The following is a 24,466-nucleotide window of genomic DNA, read 5'->3' as shown; positions in this document are numbered from 1 at the left end:
ATTTTGGATGGGGTTTTTTTTGAGAATGGACATTTTCCCTGCTTCTACTTTCAACGTTTAGGGCCTAAGCCAAAAGGGGACTTCGACGGGTTTGTTTTTTTTTTATTATGTCCCTCCACGGACACGTAAGCATTTAGCGTGTGCTAAATTGGCTAGTGCGCCTTAGTAAAAGGACCCCTTAATGAAGATGGTTCTAATATGAAAAGAAACAAAACTGAAGCAGCTATAGTATCTCACCGTGGAGACGTTTTCATCACAGGTTTGAGCATTTGAAATGTCTGGTAACTGATATGGTAAAAAAGAATCCGAGAGGTGGTCATCGTGCCAGAAAATTATTACAGACAGTGCAACAGTGGATATTCAAATTAAGAACTCTAGAACCGGATGGGCTTAACAGCCAGATTGAGCGGAGTGCTTTTTTATGATTGGTTATCAGGCATAGATGTCCCTACAAACTGACCACCTGAAGGCAAAAAGTTAAAAGCTAAGTACCTTTCTTAGAAATGGTTGTTTACAAAATGTTTAAAAATAACTTTAAAAACAATTCAAGTAAGACAGTTAGAAAAGTTGGACCCAGTGAAGATATAGTGCGTGAAGCCAGATACAGTGAAATGTTTTGAGTATCGTGGTGGCACTTCTGAGGGTTGGTGAATATTGAAGAAACTTTTGACAAGTGTGAGTCTATAGAAAGGGGTGTGGAGGTGACATCCGTTTCACATTTTCAGTATACAGAGTTTAGCTTGCACAAGAGCGATTACATAAAGATATAGGGCTAATCTTTAAATAAGTTGGTTATCAGGTCCAGCATGTTTTTTCTCAAACCTAGATCTCTGGAATCAATATTATCTGAGAAAGTTTCAACACAAATCAGTGTTCCATGAAGAGGATATTCTGGTGGATAAGCGGCATGAAAGCACCACAGGGATGTTCTTTGCGATTAATGTTTATTCATTGATGTTTCCTCTTCACGATCGCCTTTGTTTCTTTTCCTCTTACTTAATCACCATGAGATCAGCATTAAACCATAAACATCAGGGTTGAGACTATAAACATATAATTAGCAACAAAGTATTGAGTCTCTGCACAGCCTCAACTTGTAAGACAAAAATGATATAAAATCACTCCTTGGTACATTAAACAGACTTCTTTTGCAAATAGAACTATAACAACTTCAGATGAAAAATATGCTCAGAGACATGGAGGCAAAAACAAAGGGTGAACTCCAAGAATATCACCTCACCTCCCAGTCATTGCATATAATTTGAATGATAAAACGTGAAAATACTGTCAATCAGCTGTGGGACATAGAAACATAGAGTTTGACGGCAGAAAAGGGCCGGCGGCCCAACAAGTCTGCCCACACAATAACCCTCCCTCCCACAAGTAATGTAATGTAATGTAATGTAATTTATTTCTTATATACCGCTACATCCGTTAGGTTCTAAGCGGTTTACAGAAAATATACATTAAGATTAGAAATAAGAAAGGTACTTGAAAAATTCCCTTACTGTCCCGAAGGCTCACAATCTAACTAAAGTACCTGGAGGGTAATAGAGAAGTGAAAAGTAGAGTTAGAGGAAAAATAAAAATAAAATAAACATTTTAACAAGACAGCATTGATCTAAATACTTTGGAAGGTAGAAGAGAGGAGAGAAAGGAATAGAAGCAGAAGGGGGAGCCGTTGAACAGTAGAATTCTGGAGAAATTTAAATGATAGAAATAGAACAAAACAAAGACAAAAGGCAAAACAATAGATAAGATTAAAGATAAATGGTACCACAAGTCTACTCAAGCCAACCCCCCCACACACACACACACACACCTGAAGTATCCATCTTTTAAGCAAAACTCTGTGGTACCCCCACCTGTTGGTCCCATCGACGCTTGAAGTCAAGCACGCTACTGGCCTCGACCCCCTGGCGAGGAAGACTATTCCATCGATCGATCACCTGTTCGGTGAAGAAGTATTTCCTGGTGTCGCCATGGAATCTTCCCCCCTTAAGTTTTAACGGGACATGCTGATTGAAGTTACCTCTGAAGGATGAAATGGGGCAGTCCGGTTATAAGTACAATTTGAATGAAGCGGTGGTTCACAATTCTTGTTTCAATTTAGAAAACTAATTTTAGTTCAGTAGTGATCAAACGGTCAACCATAAATGTAATATGAAAGAAAACAAATCTGAAATAATTGAATGACGTCACGAGGAAAACCAACTCAAGGAGAAAGAAAATGGTGACCTTGTGATATGCGAGTGTTGCTTCTCTGTTTGGATTCATTGTAGTGATATGAGAGCTTTAATTTCAGAAACCACTATCTCAAGTAAATGTCATGATGTACCATTTAGGATTTAAAAACCATTTATTCAGCGGCATAAGCATCAACAGTATCTGAGCATTTCCCCTGAAGAAGCCAATATGTAGTGTGGAAACAGATTTGGTCTCTGTCGGGACAAAAAAATAAATTAGGTTTTATGAGGGTATACAGAGTTTTGGGGGGGCTTTGTCCTCTTTCCTGTGGGGACTTCTGCATGTTCCTGTTACTCCTTGGGCTCTTGCTAGGTACCTGTGACCTGGGTTGGCCACTGTTAGAAACAGGATACTGGGTCTGATGTACCTTCAGTTTGTTCCATTATGGCAATTCTTATGTTCCTATGTGTTCTCCCTGGCCTCCTATAGACCTTTTGGCTGGTTATGTACACAGGAGACAGGCCAGAAGTACACTATCAGGTAAAAGGAGAGTAAATAAGATAAATGGAAATTTCCCCTTTTTCTAGTATATTAGGGCTTCTGGGACACTGATCCCCTGAGCTATTTGCATAGAGGTAGTCAGCTGCATAGAGAAATTCTCTGCCAGCTCCCACAAAACTATTAACCAGAGAGAGAGAGAGAAACTGTTTCTCCCTACTCCCAACTGTTTACTTTCCCTTCTTCCACCAACTGCTTTCTGTCCCTCTCCGTACAGTATACTGTAGAGAATGACACAGTGACAAAATTCATCACCGTTCCCATCCCCGCGGGAAACCATCTTCATGTCATTCTTTAAGGAGAGAGGGAAGAATCAGAGTATGAATGGCCACAACCACTGACCCGCAAGCTTTGCTTTGAAGAATGCTGGTGTAGAAGGACCGAGGTTGAAATAGATACTACAGAATGACAGTCTCTGGTATCCAGAGCAGATATTGTGATGTCATAATGCCTCATTCCACCAGTGCCTAAGAGCCAATCACATCAGTGATGTCACAATGGCTTCATTATCCTTGGCTCACATAAGAATCAGAGTATGAATGGCCACAGCCACTGACCCACAAGCTTTGCTTTGAAGAATGCTGGTGTAGAAGGACCGAGGTTGAAATAGATACTACAGAATGACAGTCTCTGGTATCCAGAGCAGATATTGTGATGTCATAATGCCTCATTCCACCAGTGCCTAAGAGCCAATCACATCAGTGATGTCACAATGGCTTCATTATCCTTGGCTCACATAAGAATCAGAGTATGAATGGCCACAACCACTGACCCGCAAGCTTTGCTTTGAAGAATGCTGGTGTAGAAGGACTGAGGTTGAAATAGACACTAGAAAATGACATGGGATTATTTCCCGTGGTTATCCACGGGGACGGGAACAGTGATGAATTTTGTCATTCTCTAGTATACTGTTTCTCAAGCTGATAAAACTCTGACTCTTCCAAAAGAGCCAATAGCATCTCTCTGCCCCTGGCAGTAGGAGTCCTCCTCACAATGTGCATGATCGCTTCACTGTTGCCAAGAGATCAGAGGCCTGCCCGCTGAATCTCTACACTTAGATTAAGTGAACCCAGAGACAGATTTAGGAAACACAGGAATCCCCCTCCTCACTGCACTTTGAGAGGCAATGAACTTGGGAATCCCCCTCCTCACATACACATGTATGTTATAGGCAATTATCAAAGAGGAAGTGAATTATAACAGACCCTGAACTGAACTCTTGAGTATATTGCCTTGACTTCTAACCCCTCGTTTCCTTTCATGTTGTACAATTAAAATAATCAATGTTTTCTTGGTTCAGTGCAATTGATTAGAGCAGTGGTTCCCAACCCTGTCCTGGAGGAACACCAGGCCAATTGGGTTTTCAGGCTAGCCCTAATGAATATGCATGAAGCAAATTTGCATGCCTATCACTTCCATCATATGCATATCTCTCTCATGCATATTCATTAGGGCTAGCCTGAAAACCCGATTGGCCTGGTGTTCCTCCAGGACAGGGTTGGGAATCACTGGATTAGAGTAAGACATAAGATCAAAGGAACCAGGCAAAGAGGATGACCTGCAATCAGATGGCTGAACATGTTGAAAACAACCAGGGGATGACACTGGAGGACCTTACCGGACTAGCACAAAACTGATCTCTTTTTAGAACTGTAACTAATTAAGTCACTAGGAAGCAAGCACAAGCCGATGGTACCTAACATTAAAACATTTGAGACCTGCATTAACTGGTACTGAAATGTCTAAGGGCTCCTTTTACTAAGGTTCTATAAATATTGTAAATGTGGAACTTAGCTTGAAAAATGGCAATAAAACTTCAATCCAATCGTGATCCCAACGGGGCCAGTTTCGCCCTTGGCTTCTTCAGGAGATCAGGAAAATCAGTTACTTCTAAACATGTTTTAACCACATTTAACATCCAATAACCAATTGGCAGAAAGTTCAATATGACCCATGTCAATATGAAGTTGTTCTCTCTGGGATTAATGCACTCTGCAAACTCCAGGAACTGCTGCCTGTAAAGGCGTTGGCTTGCTCAGACGCCGTAGAAAAATTAAAGAGCGGCATAAAGCATAAATTAATTACAAACCAATTTAGGGGACCTAGACAGTATATCAATTATAACTTCCCTTTTCCCCTAACACCTAAGTGTCTTCATCCAACTCCCTCACATCTTCCTTTGGAACCGTTACCACACGTTTGTTTTCCAAAAAAGCTTTTAGCTGTTTCGGGTCATAGAAAAGGTATCTATTCATTTCAAAAATAATTAAACATTTACATGGAAAATGCAAATGAAAGGACACCCCTATAGATAACACCTGGGGTCGAAGTAGCAAAAACTGTTTTCTTTTTTCTTGTGTGTCAACACACACATCAGGAAAGACCTATACCTTCCCTCCCATAAACAGCTTATTCTGGTTTCTAAAATATTGTCGTAACACGGAACACCCAGTCCTTATCAGACTCAAAGACAAAGGACACTAAGAGGGTAGATCTTTAACACTCTTCTTCTATTGATGTTTTCAGGAATTGTGTCAAATTCAGACTATCCATAAGTTCCTCTTGTCTCAAAGGTTGTCACTTCTTCGTTGGTAAGAAATATGCTCTGGAAAGGGGTGGGAAGGCTTCCTTTGGAACCCCTAGAGTTTCCAACAGGTTTGTCCTGAGTACCTCAATAGGGGCAATTCTCTTAGACTATGGAAAATTAACAAAACGGAGGTTTAACCTCCGTGCATGATTTTCTAACTTCTCCACTTTGTTCTTTAGCCCCTCATATCCCCTTCCAGACACTAAGGAATTGGTTTTTAAAACTTTTAGATTTTGTTGTACCTCTCCCAAATTCCTCTCCAGTTCAAAGTTCTTTGCCTCCTGAGTAACTAGGCATGACTTACATTCTTGTAGGGAAACATCCACCATTAATTTATTTCCAAGAAACAGTTTCTCAATCAGGCAACTGCATCCCAGATGGAATCTAGGTTACATGGGCAGGTTTTATTATGGGAGAGAAGGTGAGCTCACCGTTTCCCTGCTGTTTCTGTCATTCTTCCTCAGAAGAATCCACAGGTCCTTGCCCTCCTGTTACTTCAGAAATAGCAAAATCTCTGGAGGCAGACTCTGGGTAACTTCCTGCCATGGTTGCTCCACCTTCAGCTCCTCTTTCCTGGCCCCAGTCGTCCCCTCCATTCAATGCCTCATCAGCCTCACTGCTGACCTGCTCCATCGATGACTCTGGGTACCTCGTCATGCCTGGATGTGTGGGCAGAAGCCTTTCCTCCGGGCTGAGAGTTGTATTCAGCCCCGGCTAAGCTGCCTCACTGCTAGTGCCGGTACTGGAGGGTCGCACGGAGTGAACCATGAATTTCTCAATGGAGGACACGGGGAGAGCAGAAGACCCCCGAAGGGTAAGTCCTCACTTTCCCCTTTCTTTTCCCCATCTTGCAATTGAACCGAAGGTAATTATTAACAAGCAGAAAACTGAACTGCACATATGCCTAGGTCGCCATCCAGTGCAGCATTTTTGAAAAAATTTGTAACTTGCTAAATGAGGAGAGCGCATTGAAAAGTTTTCTTTTTATCATTTTTCATGATAGAGGAGAAATAATGACGTACGGGGCGAATTTATTTAGGTTATAGACAATAAATCAGCTAATATGAGTTGTCTGGCCAGGGTTATACTTCTAATTGACTGATCGCAGTTCCCCAGTACTGAGGTCTCTTTTTCTATTGTTCTTTATTGCACTTTAATCACTTTTTAAATTTTCAAGAACTCTCCTCATTTTGGCTTAAATTGATGGGGAAAGCATATACCACCTTTTATTTAGGAGGCACTAAGGGATCCCCCATTATGGGCAGGTTAACCAGTTAGGGCTCCTGTTACTAACTCGCTCTAGGACATTAACACGTGGAATAGCGTGCGCTAAATTGCCCCGCGCTCTAGACGCTAACACCAGCAATGAGCTGGCAATAGTTCTAGCCGCGTAGCACGGGTTTAGCGTACGCTAAAATGCTGTGTGCACTAAAAATGCTAGCACAGCTTAGTAAAATGAGCCCTTAGTATGCAGTAATCAAAATATACTAGTCAGGTAGCATGATTACACTCCCTCCAGAAAATAAATCCAAAAAATATATATGTATCATTGCAAGCAGGTTACTACAAAACACTTTAATGTGATTTGCCTTGTTTTCATGTGCACTAAGCACTTGTTAGGGCTTAACATCCTTTAGAAGACATACCCCAATATCTCTAGCTCTTCACCTCAATCACTCATCACTTTCTGTGAACTCACAACTTTGCAGTTAAAAAATATATATTTTATTCTCTAAGAGCTGCTGAACCTGCTATGATGACAAGCTTTCCTTGTGTGCCACTTTCTTCTAGCTACTTTATAAGCTCAGTTCTCGCTTCACCTGAAATTAGTCTTGTTAGAATTCAATCTATATTCACACACTTGCCCACACAGTTTAACAAGAAAGACTGAGATTTCTCACATTTTCAGACAGAAGCTGAGGTAAAAAGAAAAATAATATATTTTTCTTTTCTACAGTGCCCTTGATCTACCTCCTCAAAGCATCACACTACCCACATACCTACAACAATCTGTTACTCTCCAGACAATTTTTATCTCATTTTCCCACAGCAGTCTGTGACTCCCCAGATAGGTTTTCATTAAGTCCTACAAACGGTCATATTTTGCCCCATCTTTTAATAGTCTTTGACCTTGATGAAACTTTTTTCAGAATAGAAAGAAATCTGTAAGGAAATTTTTTTGTGGAACTTTCACAAACCACTTTACTTAGCTAGTCTCCATAGAGTAATAGCCTTTTATAGTTTTTAAGTTTGAACTTTCTGCTAGAGATAGTCTCTGGCAGACAGAGCAGGGTCTGGCTTAGTCTACATTCCCTTCTATCCAACTCAGTTCTTTGCTTATAGTCTTAATTTATAGTCAATTATTCTAATTAGGACAACAGGAGAACTCATTACATATTTTTACTATATTTCATTACCTGCTACGAAGCAAACACTAAATAAGCATATACTATAATCCTAAGGCTCTCTATACTAGTCTAATATATTCCTAGTAGCTTAAAAAGGTTTAATTAATCAACTCAATAATAAAATGCAGACAGTAATCCAGCAGCAAGAGGGGTGCTATCCAGTCTTTTGTACTGTGTCACATGTATGATTATCTCCCAGTTGGTGAGAAGTTATATGCGTGTGCTCGCTGCAACGAGCTCCTAGCTCTCAGAGAACGAGTACATTCCCTTGAGGCTATAGTAGCGGAGGAGCTAAGGGAGACAGAGAAGTACACAGAGAAAACCTACAGGAATGTAGAGAAGTCCCACTTCCATTCTGGTAGCCCCAATGCTACATTAGAGAAAAGAAGGCTCCTAAAAGGAGAGCAACACCCTGGTGAAGTAGGAAATAATCCTTTAGCCTGGACCTGCCCACCAGGGAATGCAATATCCACTTGCACCGATGATGTGTCTCCAGGGTCTTCTGCTGTCACAGCCTGTACTCACAGACCATGTGCTGGGGAAATGGTACTGCAGCTGCTTCAGCTTCCTTAAAGTATAGCTGGATCTGGAGGGTTTCTCTGCCTCAAGCCACTGGTCAGCTCCCATGCTGACCTTTGGACTGCCAGCCGGACCTTAGTTGGACTGATCCTCTACCGCAGGGGTGTCAAAGTCTCTCCTTGAAGGCCGCAATCCAGTTGGATTTTTAGGATTTCCCCAATGAATATGCATGAGATCTATTTGCATGTACTGCTTTCATTGTATGCTAATAGATCTCATGCATAGTCCTTGGGGAAATCCTGAAAACCCGACTGGTTTGCAGCCCTCGAGGAGGGACTTTGACACCCTTGCTCTACTGTGACACATGATGTGGAAAGTGGGGGGGAGGGGAGGCGAAGTTGCCCTGACATGGTCGCTGAGTGCCCTGAAGGACTGCTATTTATGCCTAACAGCATGCAATCAAGTTCCTGACCAAGTGAAGGAAGAGAGCAAATGCTGAGGGCCTGGAACCCTGAGCTCCACAAATCTTCAGCAGGCTGGCTGTACAGGACCCATGAGATATACTGGCCAGCTGCAGACTTAAACGTCTGTTCCTCTCCGAGTAGGCAGAGCAGCCCCTTTGAATCAGAATCTCTGACACCACAGAAAAAAAATCCAAGAATAAGCTGAAAAACAAAAAAAACATTGCAAAACAATAAAGAAACAGACTAGAGGAGCTACTGGACTGGGTGTGCAGCAGAGGGAACTTTGCCTACTTCAGAGACAGCTGCAACTTTCTATTTTACTTTTCCTGTTTCTGTCTCCTGCCTGCAACTGGTGCCGTGTTCGGGCAGGCATCTGGGGAGACAGATGGTGACATCATCAGGGTCCATCTCCTCCAGCTGAAAAGAGCGCTGCAGCAGCTGCGCGCAGCCACAGTATGCGGCCAAGGGGTGTGCTCTAAGGCAGTGGTTCCCAACCCTGTCCTGGAGGAACACCAGGCCAATTGGGTTTCAGGCTAGCCCTAATGAATATGCATGAAGCAAATTTGCATGCCTATCACTTCCATCATATGCAAATCTCTCCCATGCATATTCACATGTTGACCACCACCTACTCACATCTAGGCTCCACGACCTCGGAATCAAAGACACAGCCCTCCAATGGATCACCTCCTTCCTTCACCAAAGGACCCAAACTGTCCTACTAGGGACACATAAATCTAACCCTAAGCCTATCAAATATGGCGTTCCTCAAGGCGCCCTTCTATCCCCCCTCCTATTCAACCTCTACATCAAACCCGTCATCGATATAGCGCAAAAATATAAAATCAAAATCCACTCTTATGCAGATGACATCCAGCTGCTCCTCCCCTTAGGTGAAAACCGGCCATCCCAAATTGCTAACCTCGAACTCTGCCTCACTGACATGAAAACTTGGATGTCAAACAACAAGCTTCAACTTAACGCCTCCAAAACCGAACTCCTATGGATCAGAAACAAAAACACCAAATACCTACGACCTACACTAACATGGGATTCCACTCTACTAACGGCAGCAGATCAAGTTCGCAGCCTGGGAGTAACCCTAGACGGACACCTATCCCTATCTAACCACATATCCCAAGTAGTCTCCACCTCCTTCTACTACCTTCGCCAACTGAAAAGGATCAAACCCTACATCTCCACACCAGACCTCTCCCAACTCCTATACGCATATGTCCTCTCCAGAATGGATTATTGTAACTCCCTATTTAATGGACTAACCAAAAATAATATCAAACGCCTCCAACGGGTCCAAAATGCAGCCATCCGCCTCCTACACAACCTCAACTACCACGATTCCATCTCCTCGGCACTCCATGCTGAACACTGGCTCCCAATTAGCCAACGCTGTACTTTCAAAGCCCTGGCAATTGCTCACAAGAGAATCTACTCCACCACCCCCTCCTACATAAAATCCAAGCTTCCCATCTACAACCCCACTCGCACCCTCCGCTCAAAGTCAGAGATACGCCTATGCACCCCCCCCCCGGAAGATCCCTGCTCACAGAAACTGCCCACAAACGATCCTACAGCCACTTCATTCCACACCTCTGGAACCAACTCCCCCCCCAACTTAGACAACAGAACTCATTATTAACATTCCGTAAATCGGTAAAGACCCTCCTCTTCAACTAAAGATCTCTTCTGTCTTCTCCCCACCTTAGGCCCCACCCTCCACTCTCCTATCTCCTTCCCGAATTTCCAGTATGACCCTCTCTTACTCTATCCACTAACAAATTGTACCTAAACGCTTATAACTTTCCTTAAACTAAACTACTGTATTTCCCCCTTCTCTCCTTCTGCTTACTCTCCCTGTATTTAATTCTCTCCAAAAACTATAAATCCAATCCCTAATCCTGTTGTACTACTTATATGTCTAGTTACTCCCCACTGTGTATGTTCATTTTTAAACCGTTCTGAGCTATTGGGAGGACGGGATAAAAATATAAATAAATAAATAAATAAAATATTCATTAGGGCTAGCCTGAAAACCCGATTGGCCTGGTGTTCCTCCAGGACAGGGTTGGGAATCACTGCTCTAAGGGGCACATTTGGCCCCTTGGAGTTACAAGGAGTTGCGAGGACAGCGGGAAGTTCTTCAAGCTTGGGTAAGAACAATTTTCTGAGTGTTTTCATGGGCAAAAGGAAGGTGAAACCTAAACGTTCTACCCCCAGCTTTGGCTGGCCCTATGGACCACCACCTAATTGGCCCTATTTGAGTCTAGCCTTACCTGCGTATGTTCTGGCCCAGCAGGAAGTATCTAACCTTTTCTTGAATCCCTAAAAGGTGCTCTCCCCTATAAGAAAGAGAGCAGAGGCAGAGAGAGGGCAGACAGTGGACGGAAGGTAGAGAATGATGAGATGAGGAAAACAGAAACCAGACAACAAAGGTAGAAAAAAAAATATTTGTTTTATTTATTTATTTTTGCTTTAGGATAAAGTATTATTGTAGCTGTGTTGACGTTTATTAATAGAAAATGGGAATAAGGTGATCCTATTTATTGGACTAATTTTAATACATTTTATACTAATTCAGAGACCATAACTCTTTTCCTCAGGTCAGGACAGGAATACTGTAACAGCAGTATAGTTTACTGACCTGAAGAAAAAAATGTATTAGTCCAATAAATTGGCAGGCACTAAATTTTCTTCTCGCCATGCCCCATGCCTCCTACCCTAATGCAAACTATAAATTAGTGGACTTCCCAAAGCCCTGCCAGCTGAAGATCCTTTCCTCTAGGAAGGAAGGGTGGATTTGTTCAGAGATGTTTGGAGGTTGCATAGAAGAAAAACTGTACACCGGCACTTAATCTTTGTTGTTTGTTTTGAATTTTCAAATGAAAGAAATAAAGTGGAAATAAATGAGAGCGGGGCGTGGTGGGGAGGTGGCATGGGACACTGTTGATTTGTGTGCCTAGGGTCCTTCAACAAATTAATCCTGCCCTGGGGACAATAGAGACCATGGAGGAGTTGTAAAGCTGTGATTGACATCTGCAGAATGTTTGTGAGCACAGATAAATCCTATGGTTCAGCATACCATCCCTATTGCACTGGAACATAGTTTAGTAAAAGGGCCTCTAATATTTGTCATCCACAAATCTGGGTGAATAACAAACTCACCAGTGCTCTCTCAAAGAACTGGCCGGGTGCGACAAGTCCTAAAATCTAAAAACTAACAATTTTTAAGATTTGTAACTGTGGCGGTATAGAAGAATAAAGTTATTATTATTATTATTATTTTTGCGAGCGACCATGTAAAATCTGTAAGCGATGCTCCTAGAATGTATGAGCAGTTGCTCACGTGCTCAGCTTAAAGTAGACATAGGTACTTACATAATCATTTCTAAGTGCCCACTCAGACCCCCCCCCCTCCATGCCACCGTGGGAAGTGCTCTTGCCACTTTTGTTCATTTAGGGCAGGGGTCTGCAACCTTTAAGACATAAAGAGCCACTTGGACCCGTTTTCGAAAAGAAAAAAAAACTTGGAGCCGCAAAACCATTATAAAACAAATCTAACACTGCATATATTGTTTCTTATCTTAATGCTATATACAGGATCACTAAATTGAAAATAAAATCATTTTTCCTACCTTTGCTATTTGGTGATTTCATGAGTCTCTGGTTGCACTTTCTTCTTCTGACTGTGCATCCAATCTTTCTTCCTTTCTTTCAGCCTCCTGTATGTTTCCTCTCCTCCAGACCTCATTCTCTCCCCCAACTTTTTCTTTCTGTCTCCCTGTTCCCCCTTCTTTCTGTCTCCGTGCCGTCCCCCAAGCCACTCGGTTTGCTGCCACCGCAATCGGGGAACAGCCCCCAAGCCACCGCCGTCCCAAGCTTTCCCTGCAGAAGTGTTGCGCTGACCAGCATTCCGCTCCCTGACGTCAATTCTGACGTAGGAGAGGAAGTTCCGGGCCAACAAGGCATTTCTCCTCATTCCATCCAGCCTGAGCCCCATCTCTCCTTGATCCAGCATTTCCCTTCTGTGTCTGTCAGAATTACCATTCCACCTATTTTCCAGCATCACCCTTCTTTGTGTCCATCTCACCTATATCCCTATCTCACCACTTTTTCAGAATCTTCATTTGTCTCTGTCCTTATCTTTACGCCATGTTCACCATTTGCCCTTTCAATGTCTTTATCTCCCCCCACACACTTTTTCAGCATTACTTCTATGTCTCTATTTCACCTCCTCTTCATGTCCCCTCTGTATCTCTATCCTTAGTCAGTAGGTCTTGCTTACTCTTTCTCTTCTTTGTGTCACTATCTCCATTTTCAGCTTTCCCCCCTTTTCCTTTGTTAATGCACCCTGTAGCTAGAATCTTTCCACCCTCCCTCCACTCCGGCCCAGCCCAGTATGAAATATTTCCTTTTGTTTCCCTCCCCTCTCTCTTTCTCTCTCTCTTCTCCTCCCTCACCCACGAGTCCTGCATCTGGCCCTCTCCCTTCTACCTGCACCTGGCAACACCCCCCTGCTCCGCGGCTCTCTTCAGCAACTCGTCAGCAGCAGTGATCAAGACAAGCTGCCGACATCGAGGCCTTCCCTCTACGAGTCCCGCCTTTGTGGAAAAAGGAAGTTGAAACAAGCGGGACTCGCAGAGGGTAGGCCCCGACGTCAGAAGCTGCTGCTGAGTTGCCGAAGAGAGCCGCGGAGCAGGGGATGTGGCCGGAAGCAGGTAGAAGGGAGAGGGAGATAGGAAGGCTGTAGATCTCCGGAGCATGACACCGACCCCGGCCAGGATGACTTCTTTTTCAGGCACCTTACAAGTCCAGCGTCGCGGGGGAAATAGCCATGCTGAGCAGTGAGCTCAGCACTACACAGATGAAAGCCTTGCTTGCTGATTGGTCCGGCGGGGCGGGGCCGCCGGACCAATCAGCAAGCAAGGCTTTCATCTGTGTATGTGCTGAGCTCACTGCTCAGCATGGCTATTTCCCGCCGCGACGCCGGACTTAAGCTGCATGCCTGCGTGACACACTACCGGAGCCGCAGCAAAGGTGGAAAAGAGCCGCATGCGGCTCTGGAGCCGCAGGTTGCCGACCCCCGATTTTAGGGCATGCATAAATTAAATGTAAATTACAAACATTAGGGCAGTGCCTTCTTTTCAGCCACTGTATTGTTAAATGTATTTTATTGAGCTCAACAAATGAGAAAACAAGGATAATGTAAGACAGAACAAGCTCACATTATTATCGTCAGAAAAACAACCCCCCCCCCCCCCCAGTTCACCCATATAACCCCCAACCCCAAGCTCAAATCCCTGACAGGGCCCCAATACCAGACCCAAGTAAGAGGATATAGTCCAACAGAGAAGACAAGCCCATAAGAAAGGCAAATACCAACCAATCCCTACCCCTATCACTCACCCCCCACCCCCGGTACTCCTTCAAGTCCACCCCAAGGTACCAATCAAGATAGAGATACATAAATTTCTAGAGAAAGCAACAAGTGTAAGCTGCAGCCCCAGGCAACAGAGCAATCAGTCAACAGTTCAGTAAGCGACTACCAGCCCTTGGGGTCAAAGTGTTCCAAAAAGGCTCCCAGGTCCGTTAGAATGTGCGCCCAAGTAGGGAACAAAAGTCCTGAACATTCAGCCACTGTATAAGAAAGCACTTTCTACGGTTTTTGTCGGGTTAAAGTTTTCACACGTCAAAACAGCAGCAGCAGCAGCATCAGCAGCAGCACAACTGCGCCGGGAGCAAGCAAGCGAGCGCGCACGCGCTTCTGGTAGAAACTCAACGGCGGGGGCGGAGCCTCCTCGCTCCGTTCCCGAGTGTAGGCGGGGCTCCCTGTATCCCCTCCCAGTGACTCTCGGCTCTCTCCTGCCGCGGCCTCCGGCTCTACCTCCTGCTTCTCTCCCCGTCCCATGCCTCATCTCCAGCCCGCGCTCCCATGGGAAACCTGCTGAGCGGCGCCACCCCGAAGGAGCCCACCACCGTGGAGGAGTGCGATTCCACCTGGGAGACGGACTCGGGCGGGGAGCCCGAGGAAGAGGAGGACCGGGGGCAGGCAGAGCCCGAGGAGGAGGAAGAAGAAGAGGGCAGGAGGGAGGGCGAGTCGGAGACGGGGGAGCAGGAGGAGGAGGATCGGAGTCGGGCAGAGCCCCCCGTGCCCTGCAGCTGCCGAGAAGGCGACGCGGGGACGGCAGCAGCGGCAGAAGAGGAGAAGGACGAGGGGAAGGCGCCCGATGAAGGAGCAGAAGCGGAGCAGGTACGCCCCGGGGTGGGCCGAGGTGCACGTGGGGGGGGGGGGGTAGGGGGAAGCGCGTGCAACTCCCGCGTGACCCGCAGCCCGCCTGCTATGGCCCTGTATGAGCTCTTGACTGCTGGCATCTGCAGAGAACGCTAGACTGCCGTCACCTATGCGCTCCATAACTCCTTGCAACAGCTTCTAGTATTCCGAGATGAGATTATGATAGGTTTAGTGCCAGGTTTGGGTTCCACTGTCACCCCAAATCAAATGTGATCAGTGCTCTCCAGCCTTTTTCGTGCAAAGTGCTGCAGTATGAATAGGAAAAAATGTCTGAGAGCCATCAGACGTCTTCAGATTATTCAGAATACAGCCATCAGACTTATCACAAAAGCTAAAAAATTCGACCATATAACTCCTCTTCTTAAGGAAGCTCACTGGCTTCCAGTAGCTCACAGAATAACTTACAAACTTTGTCTGCTCACATTTAAATCTCTTCTGTTTAAAACTCCGGCCTTCATTCATAAACTATTAATTCCTTATTCCTCCAATAGAACCCTAAGATCAGACCAACAGCACTTATTAATGATTCCATCATTAAAAATAATAAATACGCGCCGTCAGTATATTTTCTCAGTAACGGCTCCCCAAACTTGGAACTCTCTTCCCATCTATTTACGTGAAGAACTTAATCTAGACAAATTTAAAAACAAACTGAAAACTTTTTTATTTAACGATGCATTTGTTATCTGATTTATAGTTTTCTTTTTAACATCATCCAACTACATTTGTTTCTATTTCTCTTTTCTTCACATATTCAACTATTTTTATCCCATCCTTTTTGTGTTTTCCTTATTTGGTTCCCCACTTTGCTCAATTACATTGTAACTTCTTCCCCTACCTTCCTTTTGTTTCTAGTTTGTTCAGTTATCGTCTAGTCTTGTCAGTTTTTAATTATTTTAAAATTATTTTATTTTGTAACTTTATTAATGTGTAAATCGCCTTGAATATTGAAAAGGCGATTAAACAAATAAATAATAAACTTGAAACTTGAAACTTGATCAAAAGATTTCAGTTTACACATACAGTATTACTAATTTTGTAAACTGCCTGGGCTTGTTTGTTCAGACTGGGTATTAAACAGTAATATTAATTCTACAACACTTCCTGGTTCATAGTTTAGCTTTGCCATACCATCTAAATATGAATCCTGGCCTTTGACCTGTTCTGTAGGTCATAGAGGTCTGCACGGGAACGGGGATCGCGGGAATCCCCCCCTAACCCACGGGATTCCCACGGGGGCCCCCCTCTGGTCCACGGGACTCCCACGGGGAGACACCCCTCTAGCCAACGGGACTCCCACGGGGATGGAAGGTTTGGAAGCAGGGTTCGTCCATATAATATAATGGACACGTCAGCCTTAGTAAAAGAGGGGATTTATAAGTTAATTACCTGAACAGAAAACAAAAAAAGGGTTCCAACAAAGAGATTCCACAAGGAAAACAGTAGTGCAAACACAAAAGAAACTGTGGAATTGATGATCCTGTCAGAAGTAATTGCTACTTTTTATGGGGACGGGCGGGGATGGAGGTAATTCCTTGCGGGGACGGAGAGGATCCTGGCGGGGACGGGTGGGGACGGAGAGGATCCTGGCGAGGACGGGCAAGGATGGGTGGGATTTCTGTCCCTGCGCAACTCTCTAATAGGTCATACCTGACCTATGTACATGCTGGACCTACTGCAATCCATTTTACCGGCATTTAATTCACTAGCAAAGTGGACAAGATTGGAATTAATGCATATAGGACTTGAAGAACTATTCAGCCAACTGCTTGACTGGGGGGGGGCGAGGGGGGGACTGGGGGGGGGGTAAGGAGGTGGCACACATTGGAGACCACTGGCATAAATGATTTACCTCTAAACTGCTATAACTTATAGGTCTCTGCTTTCTTCACCAGAAAGTTGCATGAGGATGAACTGTCAGGTTTCTTTCAGGAGCAATTTCTCCCAAAGAGTTAGATTTTGTGCTTTATTTCAATTGGTACTAAGCCAGGCAGTGGAAGGAACCTACACAGAATTTAGCAGTCACAAACATGTGGAGAAAACAGCCTCAAACTTGAGTATCAGCATAAATACAGAAACTTCTATCTCCCTTCAATCTTATCACTGGCTTTTTTTCTTCAGGTATTTGTGACTGCTAGATACTCTGTAGGTTCCTTCCACTGCCTGGCTTAGTAACAATTGAAATATAGCTGAGGTATTAGTTTTTGTTACCTTTACTATTGGATTTTGTTAGATTTGTGCATACCATGACAGTCGTGAGCCTTACTCCTAAGCCAGTACATGTGGAGAATAATTTCAATTCCATAAGGTCGTTCTTATGTGCACCTACTCAAAGTGGATACATTATTTTTGGGCAGACTGAATGAGTTGTGGTTTTTCTCTGTAATACTGTATGTTTGCATTTATTTTTATTCAATAGGTGTACATTTTAATCTATGTCCCTTTAAAACTTTTCTAGAATTTGTACCTTCCTCTTTTAAATTTTAAGTTATTATTCTGTTTCAGTTCTTCCTTTTTTTTGCCTTCCTTTATTTTTGAGTCCCCTCCTCTCTTTTACACATTATTGTTTCTCTCAACCTGATCATCTGAATATCTCTTCTTGCTGCATCTTGACACTCTCTTCATTTTCTTGCATGCTCATCCTGCCTGAAGTGTGGTGTTCTCTATTTCTAAATTCTGTTAAGATCAGACCTCCTCATTACCCAACTTCGGACTTGCTGTCTGCACTCTTTTTTCTCTTCTTACTGTGAGTAGTGCCCTCAAGTGGGACAGAGATGACAGTTTGCAGCATCATGGGGAGGTTGGTGTGGGAGTGGGCTGGGGGGGGGGGGGGGCTTCATTTTTCTACCATTTGAGGAAAAATATAGATTCAGCTGCAATCCAGATCTTTAAATGGTAGGAAACTGGGAGACAGGGGTCTTGATTACATAGGCTACCTTTTACAAAGCCACGGTAGCAAGTCTTTATTTATTCATTTTTCTATACCATTCACCCAGGAGAGCAGAACAGTTTACATGAAGTTATTTAAGTACTCAAGCATTTTTTCCTGTCTGTCCAAGTGGGCTCACAATCTATCTAATGTGCCTGGGCCAATGGGGATTAAGTGACTTGCTCAGGGTCATAAGGAGCAGCATGGGTTTGAACCCACAACCCCTGGGTTCTGAGGCTGTAGCTTTAACCACTGCACCACACTCTCCCACACAGCAAATGTGACACAGCTTATAGGAATTGAATGGGTTGCATCACATTTGCTGTGTGGGAATCACAACCAAGGCTTTGTAAAAAGGGCCCTTAGATTGCTGTCTTGGTATGTTTTTCTCAGGTAACTTACACTTCTGTGTGTCAGGTAAGATTTCCCCGCTTGCATTTGATACCAAAAACTTGCAATAGAGTAGACTCCCCTGATGGTGTAACATGAGGAAGGACCTAACAAAGCTTGAAGAATGGTCTAAAATTTGGCAGCTAAGATGTGATGCTAAGAAATGCAAGATCGTCCTTTTGGGCTGTAAAAACCCCAAGGGAACAGTACAGCTTAAGGAATGAAGAACTTTTATGCATGAAAGAGGAGCGGTACTTGGGTGTGATGGTATGCGATAATCTAACGGTTGAAAAGGTGACTGTGAAAGCTAGAAGGATGCTAGGGTGCATAGGGAGAGGTATGTCCAGTAAGAAAAAGGAGGTATTGATGCCCCTTTATAAGGCTCTGGTGAAACCTCATTTAGAAAATTGTATACAATTCTGAAAACCGCATCTTCAAAAAGATAAACAGGAAGGAGTCAGTCAAGAGGAAAGCCTATGGGGACAGACTTAAAGATCTCAATCTGTATACTTTGGAGGAAAGGCATGAGAGGGGAGATATGATAGAGACATTTAAATATGTAGCATAAATGTGCAATCGGACAAATCTTTCATTTGAAAGGAAGCTCAGGAATGAGAGGCCAGAGTATGAAGTTAAGGAGTAATCGTAGGTAACACTTTTTCACAGAATGGGTGGTAGATGCGTGGAATAGTTTCCCGGTAGAGGTGGTGGAGACAAAGACTGTGTTTGAATTCAAGAAAGCGTGGGATAGGCACGTGGGATCTTTAAGGAGAGGAGGAGATAGTGGATGCTCCAGATGGGCAGATTGGATAGGCCATTTGGCTTTCATCTGCCTTCATGTTTTTTATATGTTTAATAGTAGCTTGTCAAGTTCTCAGAGCCTGTTCTTCTTTTTTTTTTTTTTTTTAATAATTATAATCCACCTATTACAATACAGCACTAGGCAGAGAAACTTCTTTCAAACTACTCATGGTTTTATATGTATTTATAGATTATTTATTTATTTATTTTATATGGGACCTCTTATTTTCAGTCTGGTCATTGCAACGTTGTTCCTGGGGTTTGAAGACATATGCTTTGTCTCCTTCTGGAACCCTGTATTTGTAGGCAACATTGTAGTTAGGGGAAACCCGGACATGTTCTCTTTTTAGAGGACTCCCAGACGGACTTTCCAAAACCCGGCCGGATCTAGAGGGCCTCTGAGCTTGCGTGGATAATGTCGCACACATCCACGCATGCTCCAGGCTCTCCAGATGTGGCTGAAGCTCATCCGGAAGAAGAGAGGAGGCTTTGTGGGGGCGGGTCTGGAGGTGGAACTGGGCGGGGCTGGAGTGGAATGGGGTGGTGCTGGAGGCGGAACAGGGCGGGGGTAATAGAAAAATACGGTAACCTTAATTGTAGGGAACATCGATACTAAATTTAACCCAGACCTCTGTAATTCTTTATGTTGAGGGACAAAGGAGTCTTCTATCTAAAATTTCTTGGGGGGGGGTTTATAAAGTTTTCTTTATGTAAAGGCTATTCCACACATGAAAAAAGCCTTTTACTTTTATTTATAAAGTTACTCTGTAGTTCATGCAGGTGTAAGTATGCACAGTGACAGAACGGGAAAACTACATGCAGGTATTCCTGGAGGCATAGTTTGGGCAGCTTTGTAATGTATCAGTGAATTTTTGAAATACATGAGCACTGTTCCCTCTAAACCAGTGGTCTCAACCCTTTGCGGGGCCACGTTTTGGATTTGTAGGTACTCGGAGGGCCTCAGAAAAAAAATAGTTCATGTCTTATTAAAGAAATGACAATTTTGCATGAGATAAAATTCTTTATGGTTTATAAATCTTTCCTTTCGGCTAAGTCTTAATAATAATATTGTAATTTATAGCTAAAGAGACATATGATCAAGAAAGTGTTTTATTTTACTTCTGGGATTATGGTAAACCTATCGAGGGCCTCAAAATAGTACCTGGCGGGCTGCATGTTGCCGCCAGGCTGCGAGTTTGAGACCACCGCTCTAAACTGAGTGGAAGTCCTCCAACTGCACTGCTGCCAGTGGGGAGTGGTGCTTCAATATTATGTTTTCAATGTCTCTAGAGACTGACAGGTTCCCTGGAGTTCAGCAGAGCTCGCCTGTCCCTCACTATTGAAAATGTGATAGTGAAACAGCACCCTCTACTAGCAGGACTGCAGGTGGAGGTCTCCCACTTAGCTTTGAGATAGCAGTGTACACTTCCCCCTCGGTATTCGTGAATTCCGTATCAACGGATTCGCTTATTCACGGTTTTAGATAAAAAAATACATTTTCATTTTTCAGGCTATTTTAAGCCCTATAAGCCCCAACCTCCCCCTTAAGCCTTACCTGGTGGTCTAGTGGGTTTTTGGGGCAGGAGCGATCTTCCCACGCTCCTGCCCCATGCAGATCACTCACAGGAAATGGCTCGAGAGACTACAGGAGCTCAAGGCAGCCATTTCCTGTGAGCGATCTGCATGGAGCAGGAGCATAGGAAGATTGCTTCTGCCCCGAAACCCCGTTAGACCACCAGGTAAGGCTTAAGGGGGGGCTTTCAGGGCTTAAAATAGCCCGGGGAAGCGGGGGTAAGGGGCACGACCGGCCCGGATATCATTTGTAGTTATTTTAATATTCACGGGCCGGCTCTGTCCCAAACCCCCACAAATATAGAGGGGGAAGTGTACACGAGTACATATGTACATTCTTTGCCTGCATTTCAGAAGGTAAAAATATGCTTGTCATTGGCATTTTTGCACTCGGATGTGGGCTCTGCGAGCCTGTTTTACCAAGGCATCATATTGTAGGTTTTTGTGTTGCTTTATTAAAATAGGTTTCAAATAGACACATTCTGGACTTTTTCACAAAGCTTTCTTGTTATAAAATAAGGCTAAATTGGAAAATTGTTTTTCAAATAGAATATAACAACTGGTGGAATTTTAGTAAGCGTGACTGTCAAATTTGAACATGTGGTAGCCAAGAAGCATTACATAAACTCTCCTTCCCTAACGAAATTAGCTATCTTAGGATGTCTGAAATTATACTGTATAGGCTGTATTGAATTCTGTGCTCTGTAGTTAGGTTTTGATTTTGCTTGTGTTTTATTTGGTTGATTTATAATCTGCCTTATACAAGGCGAAGTACATCAACACATTCACAAACATACATAAATAACATTTCAACTATTTTACAAAAATAAAAATTGACACCACCAAATTATATCATCAGACTGACATATCAGCATGAACATCATCAAACAACCCTTCCATCCCAAAAGCATCAATTCAATGAGCAAACGTAGTAGTCAAAACAAAGCTGATGAAGTCATACAACAGGACAAATGACGTTTTAACAATTTCTTGAAAGCCTGCAAACTTTCTTGCTGCTTAATGAAAGAAGGAACCTTATTCCACTCATCTGGACCACTATATGAAAAAAAAACCTTTTCTCTCACTGTCTGCAGACTTAATTCCTTTCTAGACGGTATAGTCAAGTTCCGCTGTATTGTTGAATGAAGCTTTTGCATCCCAGCATAAGGTGATAAGGGGGGGGCACACCCTACTTGAGTAAACCAACAGCAATAATTTATTCGCATGGAAGCAAATAAAATTACTTGAACTCAAAATAAAATCAGGGCTTGATATGTCAAGTTTTATGGCTAAAGGGTGGGGTGTGATATACCACCTTTCTGCGCTTACAGTCAAAGTGGTTTGCGGTATTATATGGCGGTATTTAATTTGTACCTGGGGCAATGGAGGCATAAGTGACTTGCCCAGAGTCACGTATTGCTGCACTGTGAATCAAACTCGGTTCCCCAGGACCCTGCACTAACCATTTGGCTATTGCTCCACTCCCATAGTCCACCACAGATATAGCATTAGAGCAGTGTATTGCAAACTGTGTGCCTCCTGAGATTTCAGGTGTGCCGCGACACACTGGCGAGGAGGAGAGTCATCCGCGCCGTACGGATGACTCTCATCCTCTCCTGCGTCTTGTCCTCCTCTCCCCGCACCGCCTCTCCTCCTGGATCCCTCTACCGAAACAGGTCATGGCCAGATGGGCCTTTGCATGCGCGGACATCAACACAATGACGTCACACATGCATGCGATGTCATCGCGTAGATGACCACGCACTTCCGTGTGACTTCCGGCCGGGACACTGGGTTTAAGTGTGCCGCCGGCCGGAAAGTTTGCGAGACACTGCCATTAGAGTAAACCAGAATCCAAAGAATCATTATGCTTTAAAAAGCAGAAACACCTGAGGTGATATAGTAATAAAATTAACCTTATATTTTCTTTTTAAGTATAGCGCTGACTATCCCAGCCTATAATGGTGACATTGTCTGTTCAGTGACTGTTGCAGTTAACCGGGTCTTGACATACCTGTTTAGGGACAACAGATGTTTCAGCCATCAGCATGATGGCTGAAACGTTGGCTCTGCCTACCCAGACGCAGGTGAGACCCGGACAACTGCAACAATCATGACGCCAGCCATGGAAGCCTAAGAGAACGTTTGTCTTTTCAGTGTTTGATGGTGTCACAATTAGTTAAGAATGTTGGCAGTTGGATCCACACAACATAGCATTGACACAGACAGGAGACACGGACAGTTATTTTTTGCCTACGCCTGCGTACCTTTTTGAATCCCTGGTGGTCCAGCGGTGTACCGGGCAGGAGTGAGCTTTCCGCACTCCTGCCCGGCGCTGAGCCACTCGCTGAATGGCTGCCGTAAGTTTCCACAAGTCCTGCGAGACAGGGTGGAGAGCAAGGGAGGGAAAGGAGCTGGGTGCAGAGCTTTGCAGGGAAGGGGGGCTGAGTGCAGAGCCAGGTAAGGGAGGGTGGGGGCAGGGCACATGAATATTAACCCCCCCCCTAGTCTTATATTCGAGTCAACCTTTTTTCCTCCTATTTGGGGTGAAAAAGGGTACCTCGTCTTATGCTCGAATTGACTTATATTCGAGTATATACGGTAGATGGATTTCAACATCCTAGGTGTTGGGTGGGTTGGGTTTTTGTTTTGTTTTTTTTCAAGCAAACCAAGTTCATTTAGTGGTTAAGTGTGAAGGTGAGTTCATAGTTGTTGAAATGTCTTAAGTTATAAGAAGACAGTTATTGATTGGTTACCTAACTCTTCTATGTAGAAGGATCAAAATGCCAAACAGCAGCATCAAAAAGTAGATGCATTCTAATGGTATTAAAATTGTATATAGCTAAAACAGGCATCAAGGGGGTTTTCCATAAATCTATAGTCATCATTAGCCTTATAACATCACGTCTGTGTCAGGGGCATATTTGTCATTGATTCTAACTGAATAAACTGGTGTACAGACAAGGGACAAAGGGGGCAACAAAACAGAAGAAAGAAAGTAAAGATCTTCATTTATCATTTCTAAAGCGCTGAAAGGTGTACGCAGCTCTGTACATTTAACATTCAATAGACGGTCCCTGCTCAGAAGAGCTTACAATCTAATTTAGATGGACATGACATCTCAGGGTTGTGGAGTTTCTAGCAGAAGGAATGATATGAGGGGTAAAGATATCTGATGATGAGTAGGAGTTAAAGTTGTAAGCAGCTTCAAAAAAAGTGGGCTTTTAGCTTGGATTTGGATTACTGCTAGAGATGGAGCATGACGTATTGACTCTGGCAGCCTGTTTCAGGCATATGGTGTAGCAAGAAGGAAGGGGCGGAGTCTGCAGTTGGTGGTGGAGGAGAAGGGTACAGTTAAGAGGGACTTACCAGATGAACGGAGTTCACGGGGGGAGCATAGGGGGAGATAAGTGAGGAGAGATTTGAGGGGCTACCGAGTGAGTGCACTTGTAAGTCAGTAAGAGGAGTTTGAACTATATTCTCTGCCTTGTGCTTTTATAAATTCTTATCCAGGCTTCTCATTTCTTTCATTGATCTTTATGCCATGCATTTTGACTCTCCATATCCTGTCTCTCTACCTTCTCTCATCTCACTTCCTTCTAGTGTCACTCCTTATGCCACTTCTTATCTTTGTCACCTTCATGTCTGTTCCCTCCATTATGTCTTCTCTTTCCTCTCACCTTTCTCTTAACCCCTCTTTCCCAAGCCTACAAAGATACTCCTATTTTTTTCAGATCCTCTTTC

At 43.7% G+C, this 24,466-nt stretch overlaps 1 protein-coding gene across 1 annotated transcript in view; it reads left to right on the top strand.

The window, feature by feature from the left end:
• Positions 1-14,551: 14,551 nt before the first annotated feature.
• Positions 14,552-24,466, top strand: part of OGFRL1 (opioid growth factor receptor like 1) — a 70,804-nt gene continuing 60,889 nt past the window's right edge. The window contains exon 1 of the mRNA XM_033939217.1: positions 14,552-14,988. Coding sequence (XP_033795108.1) covers positions 14,671-14,988 — 318 coding nt within the window. The 5' untranslated portion in view covers positions 14,552-14,670. The remainder of the gene's footprint in view (positions 14,989-24,466) is intronic.

Source organism: Geotrypetes seraphini, chromosome 3, assembly GCF_902459505.1.
Source record: "Geotrypetes seraphini chromosome 3, aGeoSer1.1, whole genome shotgun sequence".
In the NCBI taxonomy this organism is placed as follows: Eukaryota; Metazoa; Chordata; class Amphibia; order Gymnophiona; family Dermophiidae; genus Geotrypetes; species Geotrypetes seraphini.
The sequence above is the reverse complement of the archived record's forward strand: the minus strand, read 5'-3'. Positions and strand labels throughout refer to the sequence as shown.